This window comes from Rhodotorula graminis (genome assembly GCF_001329695.1).
Source record: "Rhodotorula graminis WP1 unplaced genomic scaffold RHOBAscaffold_1, whole genome shotgun sequence".
In the NCBI taxonomy this organism is placed as follows: domain Eukaryota; kingdom Fungi; phylum Basidiomycota; class Microbotryomycetes; order Sporidiobolales; family Sporidiobolaceae; genus Rhodotorula; species Rhodotorula graminis.
In genome coordinates, this window is record NW_017264928.1 from 147979 (window position 1) to 173700 (window position 25722).

The 25722-nt window shown below is 69.0% G+C and overlaps 9 protein-coding genes across 9 annotated transcripts; 6 read left to right on the top strand and 3 right to left on the bottom strand.

The window, feature by feature from the left end:
* Positions 1–5: 5 nt before the first annotated feature.
* On the top strand, positions 6–4625 carry RHOBADRAFT_49085 (uncharacterized protein; the record flags this gene model as incomplete). The annotated part of the gene is made up of 8 exons (XM_018415223.1): positions 6–1853; positions 1930–2157; positions 2233–3411; positions 3486–3705; positions 3771–3858; positions 3933–4065; positions 4137–4335; positions 4424–4625. The coding sequence occupies 8 exons, from the start codon at positions 6–8 to the stop codon at positions 4618–4620; spliced, it is 4092 nt and encodes a 1363-aa protein (XP_018273985.1). The 3' UTR covers positions 4621–4625.
* Positions 4626–4842: 217 nt separating this feature from the next.
* RHOBADRAFT_50463 (uncharacterized protein) lies at positions 4843–8454 on the bottom strand (the record flags this gene model as incomplete). Its single annotated transcript, XM_018415332.1, has 14 exons — positions 4843–5398; positions 5470–5629; positions 5714–5796; positions 5876–6114; positions 6182–6223; positions 6313–6393; positions 6461–6486; positions 6570–6864; positions 6965–6992; positions 7069–7743; positions 7801–7827; positions 7889–7970; positions 8035–8285; positions 8405–8454. 14 exons carry the CDS (start codon positions 8452–8454, stop codon positions 4945–4947), a joined length of 2493 nt encoding a protein of 830 aa, XP_018273986.1. The 3' UTR covers positions 4843–4944.
* A 119-nt stretch (positions 8455–8573) lies between these two features.
* Positions 8574–13239, top strand: RHOBADRAFT_50464 (glycosyltransferase family 32 protein; the record flags this gene model as incomplete). Its single annotated transcript, XM_018415333.1, has 7 exons — positions 8574–8580; positions 8999–9573; positions 9639–10115; positions 10187–10980; positions 11059–11955; positions 12025–12083; positions 12141–13239. 7 exons carry the CDS (start codon positions 8574–8576, stop codon positions 13193–13195), a joined length of 3864 nt encoding a protein of 1287 aa, XP_018273987.1. The 3' UTR covers positions 13196–13239.
* Positions 13240–13631: 392 nt separating this feature from the next.
* RHOBADRAFT_50465 (uncharacterized protein) lies at positions 13632–14444 on the top strand (the record flags this gene model as incomplete). The annotated part of the gene is made up of 3 exons (XM_018415334.1): positions 13632–13706; positions 13945–14108; positions 14266–14444. Coding segments are annotated over 3 exons (400 nt in total), but the record flags the coding sequence as incomplete, so codon positions are not given.
* A 154-nt stretch (positions 14445–14598) lies between these two features.
* Positions 14599–15163, top strand: RHOBADRAFT_40485 (uncharacterized protein; the record flags this gene model as incomplete). Its single annotated transcript, XM_018413721.1, has 3 exons — positions 14599–14732; positions 14872–14986; positions 15083–15163. The coding sequence occupies 3 exons, from the start codon at positions 14599–14601 to the stop codon at positions 15161–15163; spliced, it is 330 nt and encodes a 109-aa protein (XP_018273989.1).
* Positions 15164–16096: 933 nt separating this feature from the next.
* On the top strand, positions 16097–17779 carry RHOBADRAFT_32524 (uncharacterized protein). The gene is made up of 7 exons (XM_018413037.1): positions 16097–16376; positions 16510–16563; positions 16625–16910; positions 16983–17068; positions 17224–17278; positions 17348–17492; positions 17568–17779. The coding sequence occupies exons 1-7, from the start codon at positions 16307–16309 to the stop codon at positions 17709–17711; spliced, it is 840 nt and encodes a 279-aa protein (XP_018273990.1). The 5' UTR covers positions 16097–16306; the 3' UTR covers positions 17712–17779.
* Positions 17780–18028: 249 nt separating this feature from the next.
* Positions 18029–19639, bottom strand: RHOBADRAFT_50468 (uncharacterized protein; the record flags this gene model as incomplete). The annotated part of the gene is made up of 5 exons (XM_018415335.1): positions 18029–18660; positions 18729–18957; positions 19020–19124; positions 19195–19508; positions 19576–19639. The coding sequence occupies 5 exons, from the start codon at positions 19637–19639 to the stop codon at positions 18029–18031; spliced, it is 1344 nt and encodes a 447-aa protein (XP_018273991.1).
* A 1459-nt stretch (positions 19640–21098) lies between these two features.
* On the top strand, positions 21099–22517 carry RHOBADRAFT_64293 (uncharacterized protein). The gene is made up of 6 exons (XM_018418458.1): positions 21099–21196; positions 21270–21282; positions 21381–21391; positions 21455–21751; positions 21873–22150; positions 22216–22517. Exons 1-6 carry the CDS (start codon positions 21162–21164, stop codon positions 22392–22394), a joined length of 813 nt encoding a protein of 270 aa, XP_018273992.1. The 5' UTR covers positions 21099–21161; the 3' UTR covers positions 22395–22517.
* A 25-nt stretch (positions 22518–22542) lies between these two features.
* RHOBADRAFT_40489 (uncharacterized protein) lies at positions 22543–25675 on the bottom strand (the record flags this gene model as incomplete). Its single annotated transcript, XM_018413722.1, has 11 exons — positions 22543–22551; positions 22725–22826; positions 22932–23315; positions 23378–23695; positions 23771–24706; positions 24766–24792; positions 24859–24928; positions 25000–25103; positions 25166–25400; positions 25479–25533; positions 25603–25675. 11 exons carry the CDS (start codon positions 25673–25675, stop codon positions 22543–22545), a joined length of 2313 nt encoding a protein of 770 aa, XP_018273993.1.
* Positions 25676–25722: the final 47 nt, after the last annotated feature.

The following is a 25722-nucleotide window of genomic DNA, read 5'->3' on the forward strand; positions in this document are numbered from 1 at the left end:
GCACGATGCCGCCCGTCGACCCGGCCTCGCTCACCATCTCGTCCCTCCTCGCCGAGCACCACAACGACCCGCACCGCGCCCTCGCGACCCTCGTGTCGCGCTTCAACCGCCTCGCGGCCGACCACACCTCGCTGCGCCAGGACCGCGACGCCGCCCTCCAGGCCTCGGAGCGCGCAGCCCAGGAGAACCACCAGCTGTGGCGCTCGCTCAAGGCCCTCGGCACCGCCGCGAGCCCGAGGCCGTCGGCCCTCCGACAAAACTCGGACCACTCGGCCGGCCAGGGCGTGCGCGGGCTCGGCCTCGAGACGCCGAGCTCGCGAGGGCTGAGGAGGGGCCCGTCGAGCGAGTCCAACTCGGCCAGGCTCGACCTCCCGACCTTGTCGGCCTCGTTCGGCGGCGCCAACGGCGGCGGCGGCGGCGGCGGCGGCAGCAGCAGCAGCGGCGCGACGTCGCAGCACTCGTCGCCGCGCACCGACGCCGACTTTGCCTCGTCGTCGGCCTTCTCGGCGCCGCACGACGGCCCCGCCGGCACGGGCGGCGCGCCTCGCTCAGCCGAGCCGAGCCCGCGCTTTGCGTCGGCGGCCCAGTTCAGCAGCCCGGCCGCCGGGCGCACCAAGGCCGCGACGCCGCCGCCGTCGCACGGCTCGCCGAGGGCGCACGACGCGCTCGCGGCGTCGGGCCTGCGCAAGGCGAGCTCGCTCGACCTCGGGCGCGGCGGCGGCGGGCCGGACGCCGATCCGGCGTCAGCGGCGGCGGGAGCAGCGGGTTTGACGGCGGCGGCGCCGGCGAGCCCGGGCGGCGAGGGGCTGCGGATGCCGCACGACGAGCAGCTGTCGCCGAGGACGCCGCCGCAGGGCGACAAGGCGTTCGACCCGCGCCGCAGGAGATCGAGCCCGAGGATGATGACGGGCAGCTCGAGCATGCCCATGCTGTCGGACCCGGCCATGGACCGCCGCCTCTTGCCGTCGATCCAGCCCGTCAGCCCCTTCTTTGTCGGCGGCGGCGGTGGCGGCGACGACAGCGGGTCCCGCAGCGCCTCGTCACGCGACCCCAACTCGGCCTCGTCGTCTGCCGGCGAGCACCTCCAGCAGCAGCTGCACCACCACCCGGCGTCGAGTCGCACGGCCGAACTCGCGTCGTCGCGCCGCGACCGCACCTTGTCGACCAACTCGTCAAGCTCGCTCGCCAACTCGGCGTTGCCCGACCCGGCCCTGTCGTCGTCGTCGTCGCGCTCGGCGTCGTCGCTCCTGCAGGACTCGGTCTACAGCATGCGCGAGCGGCGACCGTCGGCCCCGAGCAGCCGCCTCGCGCACGCCGCCCTCGGCCCCCACGACACGGACCTGTCGACGACGACGACGGCGAGCGCGAGCGCCCCGTCGAGCCGGCGTCCATCGGCGCTCAACTTTGGCGGCGGCGGCGCACAACTCGCGTCGCAGCACCAGCAGCAGCAGCAGCAGCACCAGCAGGCGCCCTTGCCGTCGCCTCATCCGCCTCGGACGCCGACGGTCCGCCCTGCGGCGCCGCCCGCCCCGCCGAGCCTGATGCCCGCTCAGCTGGCCCACGCGCGGGTGCGCGTCGCGTCGAGCAACATCCGCCTGAGCGAACGCGGCAAGGAGGTCGTCTCGTTTGTCGTCGACGTCGAGCTGCCCGCGTCGTCGCCGTCGTCATCGTCCGCCGAGGCCGCATCGGTCGACGCCTCGCGATGGCGCGTCGAGAAGAAGCACGCCGACGTGCTCGCGCTCGACGCCGCCGTGCGGAGCAAGGCGAGTCGGTCCGAGGCCAAGGGCCTCGCGAGCTTGCCGGACAAGAACCTGTTCAAGGACCATGCGCCGCACAAGAGCGACCAGCGCAAGGTGCGTCCCCTCTGCCTCTTCTGCCTCTTCCCATCTCTCCTTCGTCCGTCACTGACTCGCCCGTCCACCTGCGCAGGCCCTCGTCGAGCGGTACCTCCAGACGCTTGTCGCCATCCCGTTCAAGGACCGCTCGCCCATCTGCGCGTTCCTCACCTCGGACGTCGTCGTCGAGTCGCCGACGACGCCCTCCTCGGCCCACGGGTCCATGGAGGGCTGGTTGACCAAGCGCGGGCGCAACTTTGGTGGGTGGCAGACCCGGTTCTACGTCCTCACGCCGGGCAGCGCGCTCGCCTACTACGACGCTGTACGTCCCCGTCTCTCTCTCTCCCTCGTCTCTCCTCGTCCTCAGCGAGGCTGACTCGGCGTTCTCCTCTTGCAGCCCGGCGGCACCAAGCTCGGCGAGATCCCGCTGCAGTCGGCCGCCATCGGCCGCCAATCCTCCTCACGCGCTCAGCCGTCATCCTCGTCGTCCTCGTCCTCGTCGGCAGCCAACGCCAACGGCTCGGCCGACGCCGACGACGCGTACCTGCACGCGTTCCTGATCCGCACCCAAAGCGACGAGAAGCACGGCCACCACGAGGCCGACCACATCCTGTGCGCCGAGAACGACGAGCAGCGCGACCGGTGGGTCCAGGCCTTGACGACGCTCCAGCCTCGAGGCGTCGGCGCGAGCTCGTCGTCGTCGGCCAAGGCGGGCGACAATGACCGCGAGAGGGCGCTCCCCGACGCTCCCTCGGCGGCGGCCCCGCCCGTCCCGACGGTCGTCTCGACCGAGCCCGACTCGCCTGCGCAGCCGAGCGCGCCCAAGGAGCGACGGCGCTCGGGCTCGGGCCCGCCGTCGAGCACGAGCGCGCTCGTCGAGCACGGCGGCCCGAGCGGCGGCGGGCTCTCGGTCCGGTCGGCGGGCGAGCCGGGCCTCCCGCCGAGCGTGTCGCTCCCGAGCGACCTGCACGCGCTCGCGAGGGGCATGCCGGCGCTCGAGGGCGGCGCGGGCGCCAAGAAGATCGCGACCATCTCGGAGGGCAACGAGGGCGGCGCGCCGGGTTCGAGCTCGTCCGGGTCGGCGACCGCGGCGGCGGCCAGGTCGACGGGCACCAAGCTGCACGCGCCGTCGTCGCGTCGGCCGTCGGGCGACCGCCCGTTGAGCCCGTCGCGCACCGAGTCGCCGAGCTCGTCGGGCGGGCCTCCTCCTCCACCACCACCGGCGCCGCCTCAGCCCTCGGCCTCGTCGGCGACCAAGTACAGCGCGAGCGACGTCTCGGGCCCGATGAACGCCGTGCCGCTCCCGTCCGGCTACGACTTCAAGAAGGCCGAGCGCCAGAAGAAGACCAAGTCGAGCTTCTGGAACTTTGCGTCGCGCGGCAGCAGCAGCCACAACTCGTCGTCGGCGACGGCGTCGGGCGACCGCAACTCGGCGACGAGCCCTGGCGGGCACGCGCCGCCGGCGAGGCCCGTCTTTGGCGTGCCGTTGCCCGAGGCCGTCGCCATCTCGCGGATCCGGCCAGGGCTCGAGCTGCCCGCCATCGTCTACCGCTGCGTCGAGTACCTCGAGGCCAAGGTGCGCCCACCTTCTTCCTTCTCTTCGTCACCTGCAGCCGACCGACACTGACTCTTTGCGGCACCTGCGCGCAGAACGCCGAGCACGAGGAGGGCATTTTCCGCCTGTCGGGCTCCGCCAACGTGATCCGCCTCCTCAAGGAGCGCTTCAACGCCGAGGGCGACGTCAACCTGCTGCAGAGCGCCGAGTACTACGACCCGCACGCCGTCGCCGGCCTCCTCAAGCAGTACCTGCGCGAGCTGCCCGACCACTTGCTCACGCGCGAGCTCCACAACGAGTTCCTGCGCGTCATCGGTGCGTCCCTCGTGCCTCTCGCCCCTCTCAGAGCGAGCCACGGTCCTGACTCACCGCTCGAGCAGATCTGCGCGACCGACGCGACCGCGTCAACGCCCTCGGCAAGCTCGTCGCCCGTCTCCCGATCGAGGAGTACACCCTGTTCCGCTTCTTGTGCGTCCTCGCTCTCTCTCTCTTCTCCTCTCCTCGCCTCGTCTCGCGTGACTGACTCGGCCGTCCACGAGCAGCTTTGCGCACCTGTGCCTCATCGCCCAGAACGCCGACACGTCCAAGATGAACTTGCGCAACCTTGGCATCGTCTTTGCGCCGACGCTCGCCATCCCGCAGCCGCTCTTCTCTCTCTTCCTCGTCGAGTTCGACGTATGTCCCTCTCTCCCTCTCTCTTTGTCCTGCAGACGGCCTTGTGACTGACCTATACGTCCCGCACGCAGCTTATCTTCGCCGTCGAGACCGAGACGGGCGCCGCCAAGCCCATCATGGTGGGCGAGGAGCCCTCGTCGCTCGACGCAGCGGCGTCGTCGCAGGGCTCGGGCACCAACAAGAGCCCGAGGTCGGGCGGCAACCGCAATAGCCAGCTCTACGAGGCGTCGGGCGCGGGCGAGCTTGAGCAGAAGCTCGAGAAGCTGCGAGGTGCGTCTCCCTCCCTCTCTCTCTCTCTCTCTTTCTCGACCTCTTCTTTCGAGCATAGACTGATTAGACACGGATCGCGCTCGCACAGAAAACGACGAGGCGGACGACCTGCCCGCCGACAGCGGTCGACCCGGACCTGACGAGGCCGACCACGCCGGTCCTCCCGCCGGCGAGCAGGGCTCGCTCAACGAGGCGTACGAGCAGCCGCACGGCACTGGTCCGCTCGGCGCACCACTGCGCAGCCCGGGCTTGCCCGTCTCGCCTCGACCAGGCGCGACTTTCTGAGTCCGCCAAACCCGGCCTTTCCCTCCTCGCCGCCCGATCGATACCCTCTCTCTGCCTCCCCCCTCATCGTCGTTGATACCCCTTCCCTACCTCTGTCCTCGTGTGCACCGCCCCTGCCCTCACTGTCCCTTCTCGTGAGCTTCGTCTAGCGAGCAATGCACTCGTAATCCTCTCTCCTCTCTCTCGACGTCTGCGAGAGCGCGAGAGAAACGTGCAGTGCATAAAAGAGAGGAGCGTGGCAGTACCAACAACAAAGACAAGGGCGGGCGAGAGGGGACTGAAGGGATGAGAGGGAGGGGGAAAGGGAGGAGGACCGTGCGCCGCTCAGTCGTCGTCCTGCGTGCCCGCCCACATCTGGTACAGCGCAAAGCTGCTCGGGTCTCGTGCGTGAGAGAGACCGCCGCCGCCGCTGCTGCTGCTCTCCTTGGCGGCCTCCCTCGGCTTGGCCGGGAGCGAAGGCGGCGACGGCGGCGAGCCGTGCACCTTGGCCTGGCTGCTGACGGTCGGCGCGTCAAACCTCGCCGACGGGAGCGGCGTCGTCGCACGCAGCGGCTGCGCATGCAGGTGCGGCGAGCGCGCCTGGGCGTGCGAGTGGTGGTGCGGGTGCGGGACGGGCGTCTCGGCTCGCAGGCGGGCGCCGAACTTGGCCGACGAGGGCTGGGCGAGCGAGGGCGACAGGGACGAGGGGGACGGGGCGCGTTTCGAGTGCTTCGAGGGCGAGAGGAAGGAGCGAGGAGGGGCGAGGAGGGGTTGTGGCGAGTCGGCGTCGTAGCGGAAACTGGATGCGAAGGGAAGAGCTCGTCAGTTCTCCTTCTGCAGATGCCGAGGTAGAGAAACTGTCAGACGCACCTCATGCGACTCTCGACGTCGAAGCCGTCCTCGTCGTCGTCCTCGAGCTCCTCGTCCTCGCTCGCCGCTGCTCGGCCCGACCGACGCCGCTCGTTGAGCTCCTCGAGCTTCTGCGCCGCGAATTCAGGTGGCTCCCAGCGCTCGATGCGGACGAAGCGGTCTGTCGTTGACCCAACGAGTGAGTATCAGGCGCTGTGGACGGGCGAGAGGGACGAGGGGGAGCGGCAGAGAGAGGTTGACGTACACGTGTTCCTCGTCTTGCCGACTTTGCGGGGCGCGCCCTGCTTGCCGCGCTTCTCCTTCTCGCGAGAGAAGCTGCCCGGAATACTGCGCACGGTCGAGAGGTGTGAGACGGGCTGGAAAGGGGAAGAGAGGACGACAGGAGAGGAGAGAGAGGAGGACGCACGACGTCTCGCCCGTCTTGACGGCCCGCACGACCACGTCCGTGAAGCTCACGAGCCACTCGGACCCCTTGCCGCTCGTCCCACCCTTCTTGCCGCCGCCGCCGACAGCACCCGACATGCGGCGAGCGAACTTGGCGCGGGTCGAGCCGCTCGCGGTGGCGGATGGGCCGGCCGACTGCGAGAGCGTGGGCGCCGGGTGCTCCGAGATGAGGATGCGGGCAGCTCGAGGGGCCATGAGCGTCTGCAAGGGCAGAGAGGGAAAGTCAGTGAGGGGGCGTGGCTGAGATAGAGAGGCTCGAGCGGCGCACCTTGTCCTTGACGCCGTCGATGCGGGCGAGCGCGTCCCGAGTCTGTGTGGCAGGTGACGTTCGACGACCTGTCAGTACAGGCCGCACATGCGGCTTTAGCGCGAACAGGAGTGAGAGGCACCGCGACGCACCCTTTCTCGCTCCTCCTCCTCGACCTTCTCGTCCTCGATCGAGCGCACGAGCGCGTCCACCTCGAGCGCCATGGCGCGAGTCTGCGGGCACACGTCATGGCCGTCAGTTCGACGTCGACAGGAGGAAAGGGAAAGAGCTGCGGCGCACCTTCTCCCACTCGTGCGTCGTCGGATCTGCGTGCGCGCGCTCGAGCCTGTTAGTCTCTGCTCGTCCTTTTCCTGACCGGCACCACGGAAAAGAGAAACAGGGGACGCACCCGTGTGGTACAGGAGCGCCTGCATGAGCAACGGCAGCTTGCCGAGCCGCATGAGCGGCTTGCTCAAGCAGATGCCGAGGCCGCTCTCGCCGAGGTCGGCCGCCTCGAGCTCGAGGTCGTGCAGCGCGCGTGCGAGGCGCTTGTCGGCCTGTGAGAGCTTGTGCGACGCGGAGGAGGACGAGGTGGTGGACGAGGCGTGCGAGTGAGGGAGGGAAGAAGGGAGGAGGCGGTCGAGCGAGGCGAGGGCGGGCTCGAGCGAAAGGACGTAGGTCGTGTAGGTGCCGAGGAACCAGGGCTGCAGATATGACGAGTGAGTCATTCAAGGCACACGAGCGCATCCTCCCGGCCGCACAGCTTGCGCAGAGAGAGGAGAGCGGTGTCGCCGGAGGACTCACTTGGTCGCTCCAAATCGCGGCGAGGCCCCTGTTTGCGTGCGACGGTATCAGATCTGCGCTCGTGCGACATGCACAAAGAAAGAGAGAGAGAATTGCGGACGCACCTGACGAGCGGGAACGCCCTCGCCCACTGCTCCTTGAGCCTCGCGCTCAGCTCGTCGTGCCCGCGCAGCATCTCGACGCAGGCCTCGAGCGCGTCGCGCAGCTCGAGCGGGAGCGCGAGTGGCGCCTCCGGTGCGCTCGACATGCCCGGCGGCGCCGAGGGCGACGGCGTGGCCGTCGTCGTGCGCGACGAGTGGCGCGACGAGCGGAAGGCCGACGCGATGCGGCTGCTCACGCTCAGGTTGGGCGACGAGCCCGACGAGGACGACGGCGGCCGAGTGCCACTGACCGTCGACGACGACGAGGCGTGCCGCCGCCCAGAGGCGCTCGCCGGGGCGAGGTGCGGCGCCGAGCCGTTCGTCCCGCCCGACCCGCCGCGCCGCATCGCCGCCGAGTGCCCGCCGTCCATGTCGGGCGCGTCGACGATGCGCACCATGCGCGGGTGCCCGTGGCCGTGCTCGCCGTCGGCCGCGACGGGCTCGGGCGTGGGCGTGCGCGCAAAGCGGGACGCGATGGGCAGCGAGGCGGACGAGGTCGACGCGCTCGCGTGCGGGTGGGCGCCGAGCTCGGGCGAGAAGCCGAAGCGCGGGGAGGGCGTGAGGGAGGGCGAGGGGGCGAGCGTGTGGAGGAGCTTGTTGGCGTACAGGTTGACGAGGGACCGGAGCTCGGCGACGTAGCTGCGCAAGGAGGGGGTCAGTGGCGCGATCGAGGTGAGGGGGGCGCGTGGGACGCACCGTTCCTCGCTTGCGACGACCTCCCACCTGTGGGTACGAGAGGGTTAGCGAGGTTCAAGGAGGAAAGTGAGAGAGGGCGACGACGCACAGGATCTCCTGCCGCGTGCGCTCTCGAGGCGACAAGTTGTTGACGAGTTCTTGATGCGCCATCTCGGACCACGTAGTCGGCGCTGCAAGGCGTAAGGCGTCAAGTCTTGTTGTGAGAGAGAGGGAGATTGAAGAGGAGCGACGGACCGTAGATCTGGGTCGGGTCGCGGTCTGCAAAGTCGATGCTCGCGACGCCGCCGTACTGGCGGGTGCCGAGCGAGTGACCGAGCGAGGGCGACAGGGACGTGGGCGACAGGGAGCGGTCGACGTGGGCGGGCTTGTGCGGTGCGGCGGCGACGGTAGGAGGCGAGGAGGACGAGGTTGAGCCGGCCGAGGCGGTGCGGCTGGGGTTGCCGTTGCGCTCGCGGAGGTTGCCGTTGGCGTGGAGGCGGTCCTGGCTGTTGCAGGCGTCGTTGGCCGTCAGGGCGGCGTGTGTCGAGCGAGGCGAGGTGGACGCGCCCTGAGCGGTGTGCGCCGGCTCCCTCGCGCCGTGCCCGCCGCGCGACTGGCCCGAGACGTGTCCTGCGGTGCTGCCGAGCGCTGGCGGCAAGCCCAGGCCCAGGCCATGCAGGTGGGCGGCGGGCGGGGCAGGATCTGGTCGCGAGGCGGCGGCGGTCGAGCGAGGCTGGGGCGACGGCGAGCGGTCCTTTGTGGGCGCGGGTTTGGGCGACCGCCAGAATTTGAGCATGCTCTGTTGAGAGCGGGCTGCAACTCGAAGCAGCTTGGCTCGAGCGAGCGAGTGGGTCAACAGCGAGCGACGACGACGACGAGGCGGCACCGACACAGGTTGACCGACTGTGGCTCGTGTCGCTCTCCCGTCGAGCCAACGTACACTGCCACGACCTGCACCTGCGTCTCTCTGCGCCTTCGACCCGGCTCGAGCTGCCCCACGAGCTGCGGCCGTCGCCAACCTCGCCTGCGCAGCCGCCGTCATCATCCTGAGTCCCGCCCACAGCTCTTCACCACGCCGTGCACTGCGCCGGCCCTCGGCCTGCGAGCTAGCTCAAGCTGGCGTCGTTGTCGCGCCCCTCGTCGAGGCGGTCCTCGGTCGACACCGGCCTCGCCCTCCATCATCCTCGGCGGCCTCACGCAGGACCACCACCCGCGCCAGCCCACTCGACGCCCCAACCGAGCCCACCCAACGAGTCGCCACCGCCCTACACGGCCCCTCTCGCGCCGCCCCACCGCTCGCGCAGCGTACCCCACCTCGTCAACCTCGCCTTCACCTCGTCCCTCCCTCCGCCCGTCCCGTCCACCGCCGGCCACCCGCCGTACGGCCTCGGCCTCGACTCACGCCCAAACGCCTCGTCGTCGTCGCACCCGGCGACCCGCGACCGCGTGCGCAGCTCGTCGGCCGCCGCGCTCCACCACCTCGGCGCCTTCCCCTCGCCCGCACCGCGCGCAGCCCACTCGTCCTCGTCCGACGACGGCGAGGCCTTTTCGCGCATCCTCGCGCTCCCGCCCTCGGCCTACGTCGCCGTCCCGCACCCGGGCACGACCGACTCGGACGACAACGGCGACGGCGCGCTCGAGATTCGCTCGCGCGTGACCGGGGCGGCGTCGGCGGCGAGGAGAGGAGGAGCGAGTTCGGTGACGCAGCGGCGAGGTGCAGGAGGAGCGAGATTGACGAGGCGAGGAGCGTCTGGTGGCGGTGGGTCGCCGGAGTCGGGAGCGGCGCCTCTTCCTGTGCGTCTCGCCGAGCGCACCTCTTCCTCTCTGCCACCTGTCCTGACGTCTTTCCTCCCCGACAGTCACCTGTACCGCCCTCACGTCCTTCATCGTCCTCCTCGTCCGCCGCGACGCCGAGCCAGTCGCGCATCTGGACGCCGCTCCTTGTCTTCCTCAACTTCCTCGCCATGGTCCCGGGCCTCGTCGGCTTCTTCTACTCGGCCGCCCGGTTCTACAGCACGCGGCACCTCGTCTGGGCCTCGTCGACGTGGGACGCACGCGGCGCACACGGCGGGCAGGCCATCCTCGAGGCGCGCTCGACCCGGCTCGACTGGCTCCTGAGCGCGTGCTGGGCCCTCGCGACGGCCTACTTCACCCTGTCGCTCGCGCGTGGGCTCCTGCGCCGGTGGCTCGTCTTCTACTCGACGGGCCCGACCATCATCCGCGTCGTGAGCCTCCAGGCCATCTGTTGGCCGTTGACGCTCACGACGCACCGGTTCCTGTCGTTCGACCAGCCCGTCGCTGCTTGGGTCATCTGCGCCACGACGGCTGCCTTCTCGGTGCGCCCTCCTTTCCCTCTCTCGCTTTCGTCCTGTCCGAGCGAGCGCTCACGCTCGTCGTCTTGCCGCAGAACGTCATCCAGACGTGGGTCACGAGCAACATCGTCGAGCGCAAGGACCGCCGCTCGCAGCAACGGTGGCGCCTCCTGTCGCTCGCCATCACGACCGTCCTCGGCCCCGGCGTCCGCACCGACAAGTACCGCCGCGGCGAGCGCGTCCTGTCGTGGCGTCACGTCCTGTGGGGCACGGTCCTCCCCTTTGCGTTCCTCGGGTGGCTCTCGATGGGCGCCCTCCTGTGGCAGCAGTTCGTCGCTCGGTACCGCGGCGGCGGCGGCGTCGCGCTCGGCCCGCACCCGCACCCGTACGCGCTCGTCGACCAGGGCGGCGCTCGGGCCCTCGCGACCTTGCCCGACCTCGACCCGTCGGCCGGCGTGCGCGTCGTCGTCCTCGTCACGTCAAGCTGGACCAACCGCTCGGCCGTCAACCGCCACACATTCCGCGAGACGTCGGTCCGCCTCTTTCCTCGGCCCTCGTCGTCGTCATCGTCGTCGGGCAAGCCGCCCGACATCAGCGTCGCGTACCGGTTCCTCCTCGGCGCGCCGCCGTCGCCGCTCACGGCCGCACGAGCCGGGCCGGGTATCGAGGCCGAGGCCGACGAGTGGCGCGACATGCTCGTCGTCGGCGCGCCCGACGGGTACGACCAGTTGAGCCGCAAGGTGCACCGAGGGTGGGCCTGGGCCGCCGGGCTCGACGTCGACTACGTGCTCAAGACGGACGACGACATCCTGTTGCGCATGGACGTACTCGCCAAGGAGCTCGTGCAGCTCGGCCGCAGGACGGAGTACTGGAGGGGGTTCGCCTACTGGTGCGCCCGAGCTCGCTCTCTCTCTCGTCGTGGTGGCCTGACGAGGCCCTCACTGACTCACAATCTCGCTCGCTGCAGGGACATCCCGGCCATCAAGGACGCGTCGAACAAGAACGCCGACTTTGCCTACGAGCTGTCGCCCTTCCCTCCTTACACGGCCGGCGCGCTCCACATCCTGTCGCACGACCTCGTCCAGCTCGTCGCTCCGCCGCACGCCTCGCGCCTGTTCACCAAGAACGAGGACCAAAACCTCGGCCTGTGGCTGTACTCGTCCGGCGTCCGCCCGATCCACGACCACCGCATCCAGCAGGCCCAGGTGTGCGAGGACGACATGCTCGCCAAGCACTTTGGCTCGCAGTACACCGAGCCGACCGGCGCAGGTGCGCGCGACATGTACGCCAACATCGTCGCCGGCCGGCGCCCGTGCGAGGGCCTCCTCCAGAGGTGGTGCGGCGTGTGCTACCCGTCGTGCCGCCGCCGCGAGAACCACTGGCGCCAGTGGGGCTACGCCTGCGACGAGCACCGTGGCGCCACCCTGTCGTCCCGTGCCGCCTCGTCGGCGTCGTCGTCGTCGCTCGAGGCGCCCGTCAAGGTCGCGCCCGATCCTCGGATCCTCGGCTCGGCCGACGACCCGTGGGTCGTGCCCGGCCTCCTGTCGCGCCACGCGTCGACCCTGAGCGCGACCGACGACTGGCACCTGCTGCACATGGTGTGCTGGACGACGGCGCCCGAGACGTTCCAGGAGCGGCACTACGCCGCGCTCGAGACGATCTGGGCGCACGAGCCGCGCGCCGTCGTCCTCGTCCTGTCGACGTCGCTCGACGAGGCGTTCCTCGACGTGTACCGTGAACACGGGTACGCCGTGCACGTCGTCCGCGTCGGGCGGGACGAGATCCTCGAGCGCGGGTGGTACCTCGGGCCCAAGAGCAAGGAGTGGATCGAGCGGTGGGACAAGTGGGCGACCGGGCCAAGCTTGTGCGTCGACTTTCTCCTTCACTCTACAGAGAGCGAGAGCCTGACGTTATCGTCCGCTCGTCGCCGCAGCTTCTCGCACTTGACCGACTACCTGCGGTACCTGTTCCTCTTCAACTTTGGCGGCACCTGTGCGTCCTCCTCTCATCGACGATCGAGGACGACACTGACCGTGGAACGTCCTACAGACCTCGACATGGACGCGCCCTGGGTCCGCTCGCCGCCCGACGCCAAACTCGAGTTCATCGGCGCCGACCACTCGACGCTCGCGAGCGACGTCGACTGGACGCTCGACGAGTCGGGCATGTACCTCGCGCCGGGCGTCATGCGGTTCCGACGCGGCTGGGCCGTCTTCCGCGACATCATGGAGTCGGCCTTCTCGCCGTCGTACTCGCCCGAGTGCTTCAACTGCGTCGGCCCGCGCGCCATCACGTCGGCCGTGCGCGCTCGCCGGTACCAGCTCGAGCTCCACGGGTTCACGATCGTCCCGCCGCACGTCCTGTACCCGCGCAACTGGCTCGCCGCGCACGAGCTCGTCCGGGCGCTCCCTCCCGGCGAGGCGCACGCCCAGCTCGCCCACATCGCCGACCAGTCGTGGTCGATCCACCTCTTCGGCAAGATGACCAACCACCTGCGCATCCAGCCGCGCTCGATCGTCGCCGAGGCGTTCGCCGCCTTCTCGCTCGGCGTCCCCCGACCGACGGGCCCGCTCTCGTCCTCGGCCGGCCTCGACGACGACGCGCTCGACTCGCCGCCTCGCGCCCTTCCAGCGTCGCACTCGGCCCTGTCGCTGCGCCATCCGCCCCGGTACACCTACCGCGCGCGCTCGACGCTCGCGCGAGACGAGGTCCCGCACCTCGACCTCGGCTCGCTCGACGGCCGGTTCGACGGCCTCGACCTCGTCGCCGTTCGAGGTGCGCTGCCCTCGGGCGTCAAGAGCGCACGCGCCGAGGTGCGCCTGAGCACGACGAGCGGCGGCAAGGTGGCGCTCGAGCCGCCTGGGTCGCTCCGCGGGAGGACCGGCAGCGGCGAGGCTGGGCCCGCCGCAGGGGAGGACGTCCGCTTCGTCCTTGACGACGCGAGGCTCAAGGACATCAACGCCGTCCTGCGGAGCGCAGTGTACGTCCCGCCGCAGGCGGGCGACGGCGACGAGGTGCGCCTCGAGGACGAGCTGCGGATCGTCGTCGAGTGGGGCGGCGAGCGGTTAGAAGGCGTCGTCTCGGTGGTTATACCGGGCTTTTGAGCGAGCTGTACAGGTCGCATATGCATTGTAGAGCAGTCCTCGGCTCGGTCTTTGCAGCTGCGAGAGCGAGGAAAGCGAGCTTGCGCCTCGTCGACGCCCGCCTCGCTCAGACCTCGTCCGACCGTCGCCGCCTTGCTCTCCTGTCACATAGCTGTCGCTTTCTGCGGCACGCGGTCTTGCAGCGCAGCGGCACCTCGTCCAGAGACGCACGGTCCTCTCCCGTTTTTGACCTTCTCAAGCCGCCTCTTCCCGCCGGCTCGTTTGACTTCGTCGGGCAAAGCCTCGCTCTGCTGCCGCAAGTTTTGCTCAGCCTGGTGCAAGCGTCGATTCAGAACCGTCGCTCGCCGTGATGTCAACATGTCAACTCGCGGCTCGGTCGCGTCATTCCGCCGGCTCCCCCACCCGGGTCGCCTCGCTCTTCCTCTCCTTCCCACCACCGCCGCCTGTCGACCACCCACGACTCTCACACTCAGCACCACCATGTCGACCTACTCCTCGGACCCGCAGCGCGGTGCGTCCCTGGTCTCTCCCCTCCTCCTCCTCCTCCTCGCGCTCGCGCTCGCGGATCGGGGCCGCTCTCGACGGCGGCGGCCGTCTCTCGTCTTGTCTCAAGGTTGGGGCAGCTACGGAGGTGCACGGCAGTTTGCGGGCATAGACTGGGCAGGGAATGGTGGGCGGGTCTCGAGGCCAACGAGCGTCGACGACACAGAGCCTTGCGCTGACCCTCTCTCTCTCGTCCCTCGCTGCAGTCGACGACAAGTCCAAAACGCAGAAGGACCCGGTCGGGGCCAGCCACGGCGTCGTCGACAGCCAGAACGAGGCCTTCTTCCGCGACCCGCCCAACAACCTCGGCCTCTCGAGGGCCGCCGACCAGGACCGCTCCGCCGACCTCGTCGGCAGCCAGAACACTCAGGTGCGTCGTTCTCCCACTCGTCGACGTTCTTCTCCGTCCCTCCTCGTCAATCGTCGTCGCCGTCCACCGCCGCCGCCGTTCCTCGTCCTCCCGCAACTTCCCTCGTCCGCCCTCGTCTCTCTCGAGCCGAGCTGACTCTCTGCTTTGCCCGCAACAGCCCATCGCCGAGCCGCAGACCGAGGAGGAGCGCAAGCGCGTTCAGGAGCTCGCCGACAAGCTCAACAAGTGAGCGTGACGTCGTCGTCGCCGCCTCGCCGCACCCTTGTCGCCTTGTACAGACCCCCTCGCACGCTTGACGCAGTACCTGCAACGCAGTAGTGAAGTGCCAGTCTCGCTCTCGTGTCCAGAGAGGGCCCAAAGAGCGAGTCTCGAGAGCTCAAAGCCGCGAGCGCAGGTGAAGGCTCGGCTCGCGTGACCTGGAGCTCGGCGGCAGCTCTCCCTCTTCTGTCCATCACTCGCACCCGACAGCCACACACCTGCACGACCCGCCATGCAAGCCCACGACCAGCTCGCTGCCCCCAAGGCCGGCTCTCGCCCCTCGACGCCGAGCGGCGGCCACCGCCTCTCGCGCCCCGGCACGCCCGCTCGTGGCTCGCGCGCAGGGACGCCCAGTCGCATTCAGGCGTGCGTCCCACCTTCTCTCTGTGCGCCTGCAAGGCGCACGAACTGACTTGCCCCGTCGCGCGCCCTCCTCTCGTCCTCGTCGCTCTCCTCCCCGCTCCGCCCCCACCCCCACCCGACGACCTCTGCGTCGACCTCGCAGCGACCCCTCGGCGGGCTACATGACCAAGGCCGGCATGCCCAACAACCTCGGCTACAGCGACCCGCGCATCCAGGACCGCGCGAGCGACATGATCGGCCAACAGGGAACAGAACCCGTGCGTCCGCCCTCCTCCTCTTCTCGCCTCGCACGCCGCCGCATCCGCCGCCGAGTGAAAACCTGACCTCTTCCCTCCCTCGCCGCATGCCCGCAGGTCAAGGACGGCCCGTCCCCCGACGAGGTCAAGAAGGCGCGCGAGCTCGCCGAGCTCCTCGAGAGCAACAAGAGAAAGTGAACCGGCGCTCTCTCGCTCGTCGCAGACCGCTTTCGCTTTCCGTCAGACTCTGAAATGCAGTGCAGTACATCGACGTCGAGCGCCTGAGCGAGAGCGAGAGTGAGAGAAGGGTCCGTGCGCCCTTCTCGACGTAGTCGCCGCCGGCTCGCTCTCTCTTCTCTCCGCCTCTCGCTTCGGCGCCTGCAGCACGCCAGCTTCATTCGTCGCTCCATTGGTCAGGCTGTCGCTCCCCAGCGTGCCGTCGCTCTCGCACAAGCGCCCGCTGCAGCTCAACCTTCCCTCGCTCCCCCGCACTACAAGCGGCGCTAGCGCACTCGCTCCACGTGGAGCTGCTGCAGCAACGTGCGGTGCCGCTCCCGACAGAGCTCCGCTCGAGCCCGAACGTGCGCATCCGTGCGGGCCTCGCACGGCTGCGCCGCTATCCAGGATTAGCCGGACGGCTCCCTCGAGGAGGCGCTCGAGCTGGCTTTTGGCTTCGTTCCTGCTCTGCTACCGTCTCTCTACGTCCTCGTCCGCCATCATGCTCCCTCTCGCGCTCTTCACAGCATGCGCTGCGACCCTTGCCGTCGCCGACCCGTCGCCGAACCTGCGCGACGTCCTCGGCGGCATCGTCGACAAGGTGCAGGCCAAGGCGCAGAACCTCCTCGGCCTCGACGCGTGCCCGGCACCGTTCCTCCTCCCGACGAGCTGCTACAAGGGTCAATCGCCGAGCACGCCGGGCCTGAACGTGAGCCCGTCGTCCCGCCTCGCACTCTCTCCTCCCCGCACGTTCCTCCTCCTCCTCGAGCGCCCACGAGCCCGCCTCGACGCTGCGGCGTTCCGGCGCTCGGGCACGTCGGTGCAGGCCGTTGAGCAAAGCCTCTCTCGACGACAAGAGACCGCCAAGTCGCAAGGAACTGACGACAAGTCCTCGCCCTCCCTTGCTCGCAGGGTTGCTGCACCAACGTGCCCGGCGGCCTGCAGCTGCAGACCCAGTTCTGGAACGCGCAGCCCGACATCGGCCCTGTCGACTCGTGGACGGTGCACGGCCTCTGGCCGGACAACTGTGACGGTTCCTACGCCGCGTACTGCGACCCGAGCCGGGAGTACGAGAGCATTCGCTCGATCCTGCAGGGCAAGGGCAAGACGCAGCTGCTCGAGACGATGGGCACCTACTGGAAGAGCAACACGGGCGACGACGACTCGCTTTGGGTGCACGAGTGGGCCAAGGTGCGTCGGTTACGTTCCTCGAGCGGCAACTTGAGAAGGTCGACGCGAACCTGACTCTTTCTCGCGCCCGCAGCACGGTCAGCTCGTCCTCGGTCTCTCCGTCCCTCGCGATCGACACTGACATGTCGCCGACACAGGCACCTGTATCTCGACCCTCAACACGACGTGCTACGGCAGGTCGTACAAGCAGTGTGCGTCGTCGACCGCCCGTTCTTTCTCTTGCGTTCCTCGAGCTCACTCTCTCGCGCGCAGACGACGAGGTCGTCGACTACTTCGAGCGTGCTGTCGAGCTGTTCCAGACCCTGCCGACCCACAAGTGGCTCGCCGCCGAGGGCATCGTCCCGAGCCGGACCAAGACGTACACGGCCGCCGAGCTCGAGGCCGCCGTTAAAAAGCACTACGGGCACGAGGTCTACTTTGGCTGCACGTCGTCCGGTGAGCTCGACGAGGTGTGGTACTATTATCTCACGAAAGGCCCGGTCGCCGGTGGCAAGTACCTTCCGGTCGAGGTGGTCGGTTCCAAGGGCTCGTGCCCTGCGTACGTCCTCTCTTGCTCTCTCGCTCTCTTCTCTGGAGGCGTCAACATTGACGCCTCGCCCGGCGTGCGCAGCACCGGCATCAAGTACATCCCGAAGGACGGCGCTCTCGCAGGAGGCTCGAGCCCGTCGGGCAACTACACGTCGGCGTTCCTCAACGGTGCGTCTCTCGTTCCACTCAACCTCTTCCTTATCTTTCTCTGCCCTCACTGTACTGACGTCGAGCTGCCTCTCGCATCTCTCCACTCTTTCCGACCTCTCTCGACGACCTTCCCAAATCGCCGGGTGCGCTCGCGCCGCTCCCTCGTCGCGCAGTCGAGTACGAATCGGCCCAGGACGGCTGCCTCATCTCGTCCGGCAACTGGTACACGTGCGTGGGAGCGCCTCGAAGTCCACGTCAGGCTCAAAAGCTCACGCACAGCTCTCCTCCCTCGCGCAGCACCGGCACCTGTGCTCAGTACCGCCTCTACGGCGACGGCCTGACGTCGCCGTTCGCGATGACGACCTCGAAGGGTCCGTGCACCGTGTCGGCAGGCGCTCAGCTCTCGTGCGCGGCCGGCAACGTCGGCTCGACCTTTACTCTCGTGCGGCGCTCGATCCTCTCGTCTCGCGGTCTCTTTCGCGGCCGAGCGCAGCACTGACCCGTCGCCGCCATGCAGGACGCCGACAAGTACCTCACGTACGACGGCTCGAGCAGCTTCTACGCGAGCGTCGTCGCCGAGGGCTCGACGCAGGCGAGCGTGCTTACGAGCTCGTCCGAGGCGACCGTGCCGATCAAGGTGCGCTACGGCGCGCCGCAGTAGAGGCGGGTCCGTAGCGAGACGTCGAAGTTGCTGAGCGCGTGTGTGCAAAGAAAAGGGTTCGTGCTGTCGAGGCGGTCCGAGCGAGCGTCGACCGAGAGTCGACCGAAAGACTCTCGCTCTCGAGGCTCTCAACTCGTCGCCGGACTCGAGCTGCACTCGCTCCCTCGTATCGAGCCGTTGTGTACGACACGGCCCGAGAGTCGAGGCCCGAGCGCTCGCTCTCGCGACAGACTCTCGCTCACTCGTGATGCGAAACATGCAGCGATGTTACAGGGACAAACTCGACACTGCGGCAGCCGCCGCGCCCATGCACGAGCTCAGTACGGCGGCGTCATCGGCGGCTCGACGTCGTCGCTCCACTCGACCCTCGTCTCGACGAGCTGGTCGACCTGGATCCGCAGCTCCCTCGGCTCGGTGTGCGTGTGCGTGCTCGTGCGCCACGCGCGCTCGTCGCGCACGCCCGCCTTGCTCGTCGTCGTCGAGCCACCGCCGCCGCAGCCGCCGCAGCGCAGGCCGAACGAGCTGCGCGGCCCGCCTCCTCGTGCACCGGCCCCTCCGAGGCGCGCGCGCTCGAGGTCCACCTCGTACGGCGCCGCCGACCGGCCGCAGGGACTCGAGCCCGAGCCCGTGCACGCTGCGCGGACCCGCTCGAGGACGCTCGCGAGGCGAGCGGGCGCAGGGACGCTCAGGCGGCGAGGAGGCGGGGTGGCGCCGGTGGACGAGCGAGGGCGCTTCTCGGTCGGGACGAGGCTCGGCGGCGAGAGAAAGGTGACGGCGCCGTCGTCGGGTCGGGTCGAGGTCGGTGCAAAGGCGTCCTGGACGGCGCGGCGCGAGGCCGACGTCGTCGAGAAGAAGGCGAAGCCGTACAGCGGCGGCATTGGCGCCCAAAAGGCGACCGACAGGTTGGACCACTCGATGACGGTGTCGCGGTAGAGCGAGCCGGCGATGGCTGCGGGCGTCGAGGACGAAAAGAGTCAGTGAGGGAAGACGATTCGAGTTTGAGAAGGTCGGGCGCACCTCCTCCGACGGCGACGATGGCCGTGTACGACGCGCTGCGGACCGAGAGCCACGCGAGGCGTTTGAGGAGGCCGTCGGTGCGCGAGTTGAAGCCGGCGACGCGGCGGCGCAGGGCCCAGCCGAGCGTGCCACAGATGGCGCAGTCGGCGACGGCCGACGACCAGAGCCAGATGGCGATCGAGGTCGACCAGTTGAGCGTGTTGATAAAGTCGGGCTCCTCGACGGCCCACTGTACGTTGCGAGAGTCAGTCTGGGCATCCAGACAGAGAGAGAGAGGGCAGCGGGACGCACGATGAAGCCAATGACGGTCGCCGCGATCGAGCCGAACAAGCTTGCGCCGACGAGAGCAGCGATGAACGTGTAGAACGCCCACCGGATCTTGAGGCTGTCGATGAACTGCAGGTAGAGAGCTTCGTCAGGTCGCCATCGCGAGAAGCGAGGAAGAGAGAGAGAGAGAGGGACGCACCGCTCCAGCTCGTCTCGCAAGGGCGACCTGGGTCAACGAGCCCGTGAGGCCGCCGAACAGGGTCAAGAGGCACGACTCTGTCGGTCCCGCGATGATCTCGTCGATTGTGCGCGTCTGCGCGACGGCGAGCTTCCACAGGGCGTCGGCCGTGAGCACCGTCGTGACCGTGACGAGGCCAAACAGGACGGCGAGCGTGATGCGGTTGGCGCGCCCGGGCAGGCGCGCAAAGTCGCCCGAGATGCAGTACGACAGGAAGACGGTGCCGAACGAGCCGTAGAGGACGACCTCGAGGAGGTAGCCGGTCGCGAGCGGACCTGTTGACCGACGGCGCGAGAGGTCAGGGCGGCTCGTGGACAGGGCGACGGACCGGTCTGGACGCACCAAGGAGCTGGTTGACGAGGTTGGGCGGCGTCGTGAGCATCTCGATGTCGGCGTAGGTCGCCATGGCGCCGCTCGAGGTCGAGAGAGGGCGGGTCGAAGAGGAGGAGGCGGTTGGAAGCGGCGGCGCGGCTCGGGCCCGTCGCAGACGCTGCGCGACTGTCGGCTAGTGCGAGCGCGTGCTCGCGTCGAGTGGGCGCGAGGGGCGAGGGGCGAGGGAGGAGGACAGGGAGGAGGACGACGTCGCTGCGGAACTCCCTCGCGGCGAGGACGACCACTTCTTCCAAGCGGGGGACACATCCAAGACAAGCTTCGTCGAGGTCCGGACACGCGATCGGTAGCCGAGGACGAGCCGCAAGTGGAAGGCAATTCGACGACGAGGAAGGTCGCGCTCGAGCGCTTGCAGTCTCTCTACTCTTCCTTGCGGCCACGCTGCGACGAGGAGGCCAAGAACCGTGTATCGCGAGCCATCGTGACCCGCTCGGAGATTGACCCCGAGCGCGAGGGCCGCCGAGCGCGAGCGGGCGCACGGTACAAGTCGAGGCTCGAGAGCGACTCTGGTCGACCGGCCGGGCGGCGCGCAAGCTGCTTCCGGCGCTCTCGTCGCAGGCGCAGGCACGCGCTCTGTCTCTCGCTCTCTCCGAGTCGACGGGCAAACCGCAGCTCATGAGGGAAAGGCAACGAGCGTTTCATTGCGACGCTGCGCAACGAGGAACGCGCGAGGCCTGCTCAAGAGCAGGCTCGGCTGCGACAGGCGTCGAAGATACTCGCGTTCGCGAGGGAATAAGAGGGCGAGATCGTCGGGGCGAAGCCTGCAGAGGGAAACGAGGTCAATGCGCCGTTCTCTGCTCGTTGTCCGGGAGGGTTGATGGGGGTGCGCGCGCCTCGAGCCCCGCCTCGCTCGCGTCGAGAGCGACGAGGTGCGACGGTGCTCGAGGGATCAGAAAACAAAGGTGAATTCACCGGCCGCGGTTGGGCGCCGACGGGCGACGCGCGCGCAGCCTGAGAGCTGACGAGAGCAGGACATGCGGGCGCCGGCGGAAGGCGACCAGGTCCGCGGTCTCGAATAAGAGGTGCCAGATAAAAGTAGAGTCGACCAGACTCGTTTCTTCATGTGGGTGTGCGCGCGAAAGAGGGAGAGGGAGGGAGGGAGGACGGTGGGCTCACCTCGACGTGACCCCTGCTCTCTGCTCGCTCGTGCGCCAACCCGTCTCGTGCAAGGTGCCCTCTCCAACGCTTGTAGACCAACGAGAGCGCAGTCGAGGGGCGAGGTGGTGCAAATCTGCCTGCGAGCGAGAAAGAATGCGGGCGGGGTCGAGGTGGGCGAGGTCGTGGCGGCTGGGGCGGTGGTGGCGTGAGGCGAGGCGGGGGGTGGGTCGAGTGGTGGCTACATCGAGCCGAGCAGAGCGGTAGAGAGTGAAGGGGAAAGAGCGCGAGAGAGAGAGAGGGAGAGGTGGACGAGGTCGAGCTCGCGACGAAGGGGAAGCGCGCCCCTGTTCCTCGTCGCCCTCCCTCTCCTCCTCCAGTTGCTCCTCGCGCTCGCCGACCACTTTAACCGGCTACTCGACCCGCCCTCGCCCAGCTCTACCATGTCGACCACCAACATCATCTCCAAGCGCCGCAAGTGAGCCCCCCTCTCGCTCCCTCTCGCACCCACCGTCCGACCCAGGAAAACTGACCCGCTCCCTCTTGCCCAGGTTCGTCGCCGACGTGAGTAGCCTGCGCCACCCCCCGAGCCTCGCAACGAGCTCAACGACACCCCGACTGACCCTCCCCCTCGCCCCCGTGCCGTGTGTCGCCGTCTACAGGGTGTCTTCTAGTGAGCCCGCTCTCCTCCCTCCCCCTTCCCCTCGATCGACCGCTAACTCTCCCCTCCTCACAGCGCCGAGCTGAGCGAGTTCTTCTCGCGCACCCTCTCGTCCGAGGGTTACTCGGGCTGCGAGGTCCGCGTCACGCACGCCCGCACCGAGATCATCATCCGCGCGACCCACACCCAGGAGGTCCTCGGCGAGAAGGGCCGCCGCATCCGCGAGCTCACGTCGCTCGTCCAGAAGCGCTTCCGCTTCCCCGAGGGCTCGGTCGAGCTCTACGCCGAGAAGGTCCAGAACCGCGGCCTCGACGCCGTCGCCCAGTGCGAGTCGCTCCGCTACAAGCTCCTCGGCGGCCTTGCCGTCCGTCGGTCCGTCCCCTCTCTCTCTCTTTGTCTGTCACGGCGAGGCCAGGAGGACGCGATTGAGCGCCCTGCCTCGGCCTGGTCGCCTTAGCCGGCACAAAGACTGACCCTCGTCGGCCTTGCGCAGCGCGTGCTACGGTGTCCTCCGCTTCGTCATGGAGTCGGGCGCCAAGGGCTGCGAGGTCATCGTCTCGGGCAAGCTCCGTGCCGCCCGCGCCAAGTCGATGAAGTTCACCGACGGCTTCATGATCCACTCTGGCCAGCCGGTCCGCGACTTTGTCGACTCGGCGACCCGCCACGTCCTCATGCGCCAGGGTGTCCTCGGCATCAAGGTCAAGATCATGAAGCCCTGGGACCCGGAAGGCCGCCTCGGCCCGTCCAAGCCCCTCCCGGACGTTGTCACGAGTGCGTCCCCCCCTCTCTCTCTTTCCCACGAGGCGCTCGACCCTGACCCTCTCTCTCGCGCGCAGTCTCGGAGCCCAAGCCGGACGTCGAGTACTCGCAGCAGGTCCAGTCGGTCAACGTCGGCGCCGCCAACATCCCCGCCCCGGCCCAGGCCGCGCAGCAGGCGGCCGAGCAGGCCGGCCAGGAGCAGCCCGCCCAGGAGATCGTCACCGGCGCCGCCGAGGTCGCGACCGAGGGCTTCTAAACGCTCCCGACGCACCTTTGATGATGCGCGCGGGAACGTGAGGAAGGCTGTCGAGGGGGAGGCGGGCGAGGCGAGCAGGCTCCTTTTCTTGTTGTTCTTGCGAACCAAGGTCGTCTCCTCCCATCTTGTCTCTCTCTGCGAGCGACTCTCAGGAAAGCTCTGGCGAACGAGAGACAGAGAGTTGCACAGGCGGACGGACTGAGGAAGGGCCAAATACGAGAAGGGGGACTACAACAAGGGGAGCGCCGAGTGAGGGACCAGCCCATCGTCGCAGTGAAAGAGAGAGAGAGAGACAAGAGAGAGTTGCGCGAAGCGACGAGGCACAGGCACTTTGCGGTGAGGGTCAGATGCGGCGGACGGGGGTGCCAGCGGCTTGGTCGGGCTCGGCGGCACGGCGGCGTTGTCGCGGTAGCTCCTGCGGCCGACCGTCTTCTGCGTGCGGCGAGGGACGACAAGGGGTCAGTGACGGTGTCCTGGTGACTCGTCGGCGGCGCGAGAGCGAGAACGAGAGAGAGACAGAGAGAGGCTCGAGCGCACCCTGCAAGCCTCGCACCTGAGCGCGCCATCGTCGCCGACCCTGCACTCGCTGTCGAGCGCCCTCTTGCACTCGCGGCACACGAGGCACCGCGGGTGCCACCGCGTGTTCCTCGGGCCGACGACCGTCTCCTTGTCGGTCGAGCGCACCGAGCAACCGGCGCACACGAGCAGGCCGCCGAGCCCGGCCGGCGGGCGCTCGCGCCGCGAGAAGATGGTAGGTGCGATCGAGGTCGACGACGAAGATGGCGAGAGGGCGAGGGCGCGAGGGAACGAGGGCGAGGTCGGGAGGCGCGTCGAGCGCGACGAGGGGAGGGACTGGGCGTCGGCGGCGAAGAAGGGCGAGTTGAGGATGCGCGGCGAGGGCGACGCGGGCGGCGGGGCACACTGCGGGTCGACAAGCTGTGAGTCGAGGGCTGGAAGGAAAGGAGAAGGCAAGAGGGACGCACGCGCTGGTGGTACGGCAAGCCCTCGACCTCGACGAACCCCCTCTCGCCCTTCTCCTCGCCGAACGCCCTCGCGCACGCCGCGCACGTGAAGCACTTCTGGTGGAACGAGTGCCCGCTGCGCGGCACCGTCACGCTGCGCCCGACGCCGAGCGCGGTCCCGCACGCGTGACACGGCGCGGGCTCGCCGAGGTCGTCGGCGAGGTCGGGCTCGAGCGGGCGAGGCGAGACGGGCGACGGCGACGACGAGCCGTGTGCGACGGGCTCGGGCTCGGCGAGCGACGTGACGAGGGCGCGGTAGCGCTTGGGCGCAGGCGCACACTGCAGGTCGCGAGGAGAGGGTCAGTGCGCGGCTCGTGGAGGCCGACGAGGGAGAGAGGGAGGATGAGGACGCACCGCCTTGTGCCAGCATTTTCCCTCGGCCTCGACGTGTTTGCCCGCACCGAGAGGCTCGCCGCAGCCGCCGCAGCGGAAGCACTCGGCGTGCATGAGCGCACCCGTCTGCGGCAGCTCGACAAAGTCGCCGTACCCGAGCGGGAGCGCGCACACGGGGCACTGGTCGTCGTCCTCGACGTGCACAGCGGCAGAAGAAGGTGTTGGCGAGGACGGGAAGGACGGCTTGGTTGGGGACGAGGACGAGGACGGCTTGAGCGGCGAGTGCGGTCGGTCGAAGGACGAGGGCGCGGGTGAGACGGGTTGGACAGGGACGAGCGCAGGTCGAGGGACGTTGGAGATCGACGCCTTGGTCGGCGAGGCCGAACGAGGCGGCCATGCCGCGGCGCTCGCCTTGACGGGCGACGGCGGCCGAGGACCGCTGCTCGGGACCTGCGGCAGCGGCGGGCGCGCTGCCTTGCTCGGCGACGACGACGGCGCAGCAGCCTCTTTGGCCGGGCTGCCGGGCGCCGCCGTGTCCTTGATGCCGGCGCGCCGCAAACGGTCGCCGAGCTCGTCAAGCGAGGGCGCGATGGGCGACTTGTCGCGCTCGAACTGGAGGCGTGCGACGCCCGTCCTGCCGCCACCCGTCGACGTTGAAGACGTCGAGCTCGAGATGCTGAGCCCGCTTGACGGCGCCTTGACCTGCGGCCCCGGCCTCGAGCTCCAGGGCCCGCCGGGCTTGTGCGGCGGCGTGCTCGAGCCCGCCGCCGACGACGGGAGCGACGGCCTGCCCCACTTGCTCGGAGCGGGCGGTACCGACACATGGTGCTTGGCGAACGCGCCCTGGGGCGGCTGAGGCGAGGGCGGGATGATGCGTGTGCGGGTCGAGGCGCCGTCGAAGCAGCGCTCGCAGGAAGGCCGGCCTGCGAGGTCGATGACGGCGTCGGTCGACGGGTCCTGCAGTTGAGCGAACGTCAGTCAAGGCCTGGTTGAGACAGGGACGAGAGGTGGCGCACGTCGCAGTAGACGCAGACGAAGCAGGGCTGCAGGTGGGACAGCGTCAGTCGGCTTCTGGAGGTCTTCAAAGAGGAACAGGGAGAGGGACGCACGTTGTGCCAGACCGTCGAGCCGTGCTTGACGAAAGGAGCGTCGGTCAAGACCGCCTGCTTGCACGCCTTGCTGTTGCGGGAGGACCGAGCGAGGTCAGTCGTCGAAGAAGGGGGCGAACGCGAGGGACGGTAGGGACGCACCAGTCGCCGACACGAAAGCGCTCCGCGAAGCAGGACCGACAGAAGAACGTCTCGGCGAGTTTGTGGTCGTGCTTGGCGCCCGGGTGCGGGTAGATCGTCTCCTCCTGCGGACGAAGACTGGGTCAGATGGCGCCAAGGGGGGAGGACGAGGGAGAGACGGACGCACCTGCTTGAACGACGCGGTACAGCCTGCACAGCTCCAGTGATCTTGTGGGCTGAGAACCGAGCCAAAGACGCTGTGCAGCTCGCCGGCGTCGTGGATGAACGAGGACAGCTTTGTCGGGCTCGCCGGGCGCTTTGGCGTTGTGCGCTCGCCGAATGCACTGATGCCGCCGGTCGTGGTTGGTGTAGACGAGTTTGAGCGTGCGTTCGAGTTGCCCCTGGTCGAGCGGGTGGTGTAGCTGGCGCGGCAAGAGAGGGTGAGCACCGCCTCGTGACGCGATTCGAGAGAGGAAGAGCGAGGGCGAGAGTGGGCGCACCTGTTGGTCCACCGGTCGCTGCCCTTGCCGTCAAGAAGTGCCTGCGTGGCCGACTCTGCGTGTCCAGGGGCATGGTGAGCGTCTGGTGGGCGAGGTTGAGCGAGGGGGTTGAGCGGAGACGGACCTCGGGGCAGGCCACCACACCTGCAGCGGGTCGAGGCTTGTACGGGTTCGCCGCAGCGGCTGCAGAAGCCCATGGCGCGCTCGAGGCTGCCGTCGAGCGAGGCTGAGCAGGTGGTCGAGG

Coding starts and splice junctions, on each gene's coding strand:
- RHOBADRAFT_32524 (XM_018413037.1), top strand. CDS start 16,307: ATGGGCACCTACTGGAAGAGCAACACGGGCGACGACGACTCGCTTTGG. Junction 17,069..17,223: donor CACGTCGGCGTTCCTCAACG/GTGCGTCTCTCG, acceptor CTCGTCGCGCAG/TCGAGTACGAATCGGCCCAG. Junction 17,279..17,347: donor TCGTCCGGCAACTGGTACAC/GTGCGTGGGAGC, acceptor TCCCTCGCGCAG/CACCGGCACCTGTGCTCAGT.
- RHOBADRAFT_64293 (XM_018418458.1), top strand. CDS start 21,162: ATGTCGACCACCAACATCATCTCCAAGCGCCGCAA. Junction 21,752..21,872: donor GGCGGCCTTGCCGTCCGTCG/GTCCGTCCCCTC, acceptor GGCCTTGCGCAG/CGCGTGCTACGGTGTCCTCC. Junction 22,151..22,215: donor CCTCCCGGACGTTGTCACGA/GTGCGTCCCCCC, acceptor TCTCGCGCGCAG/TCTCGGAGCCCAAGCCGGAC.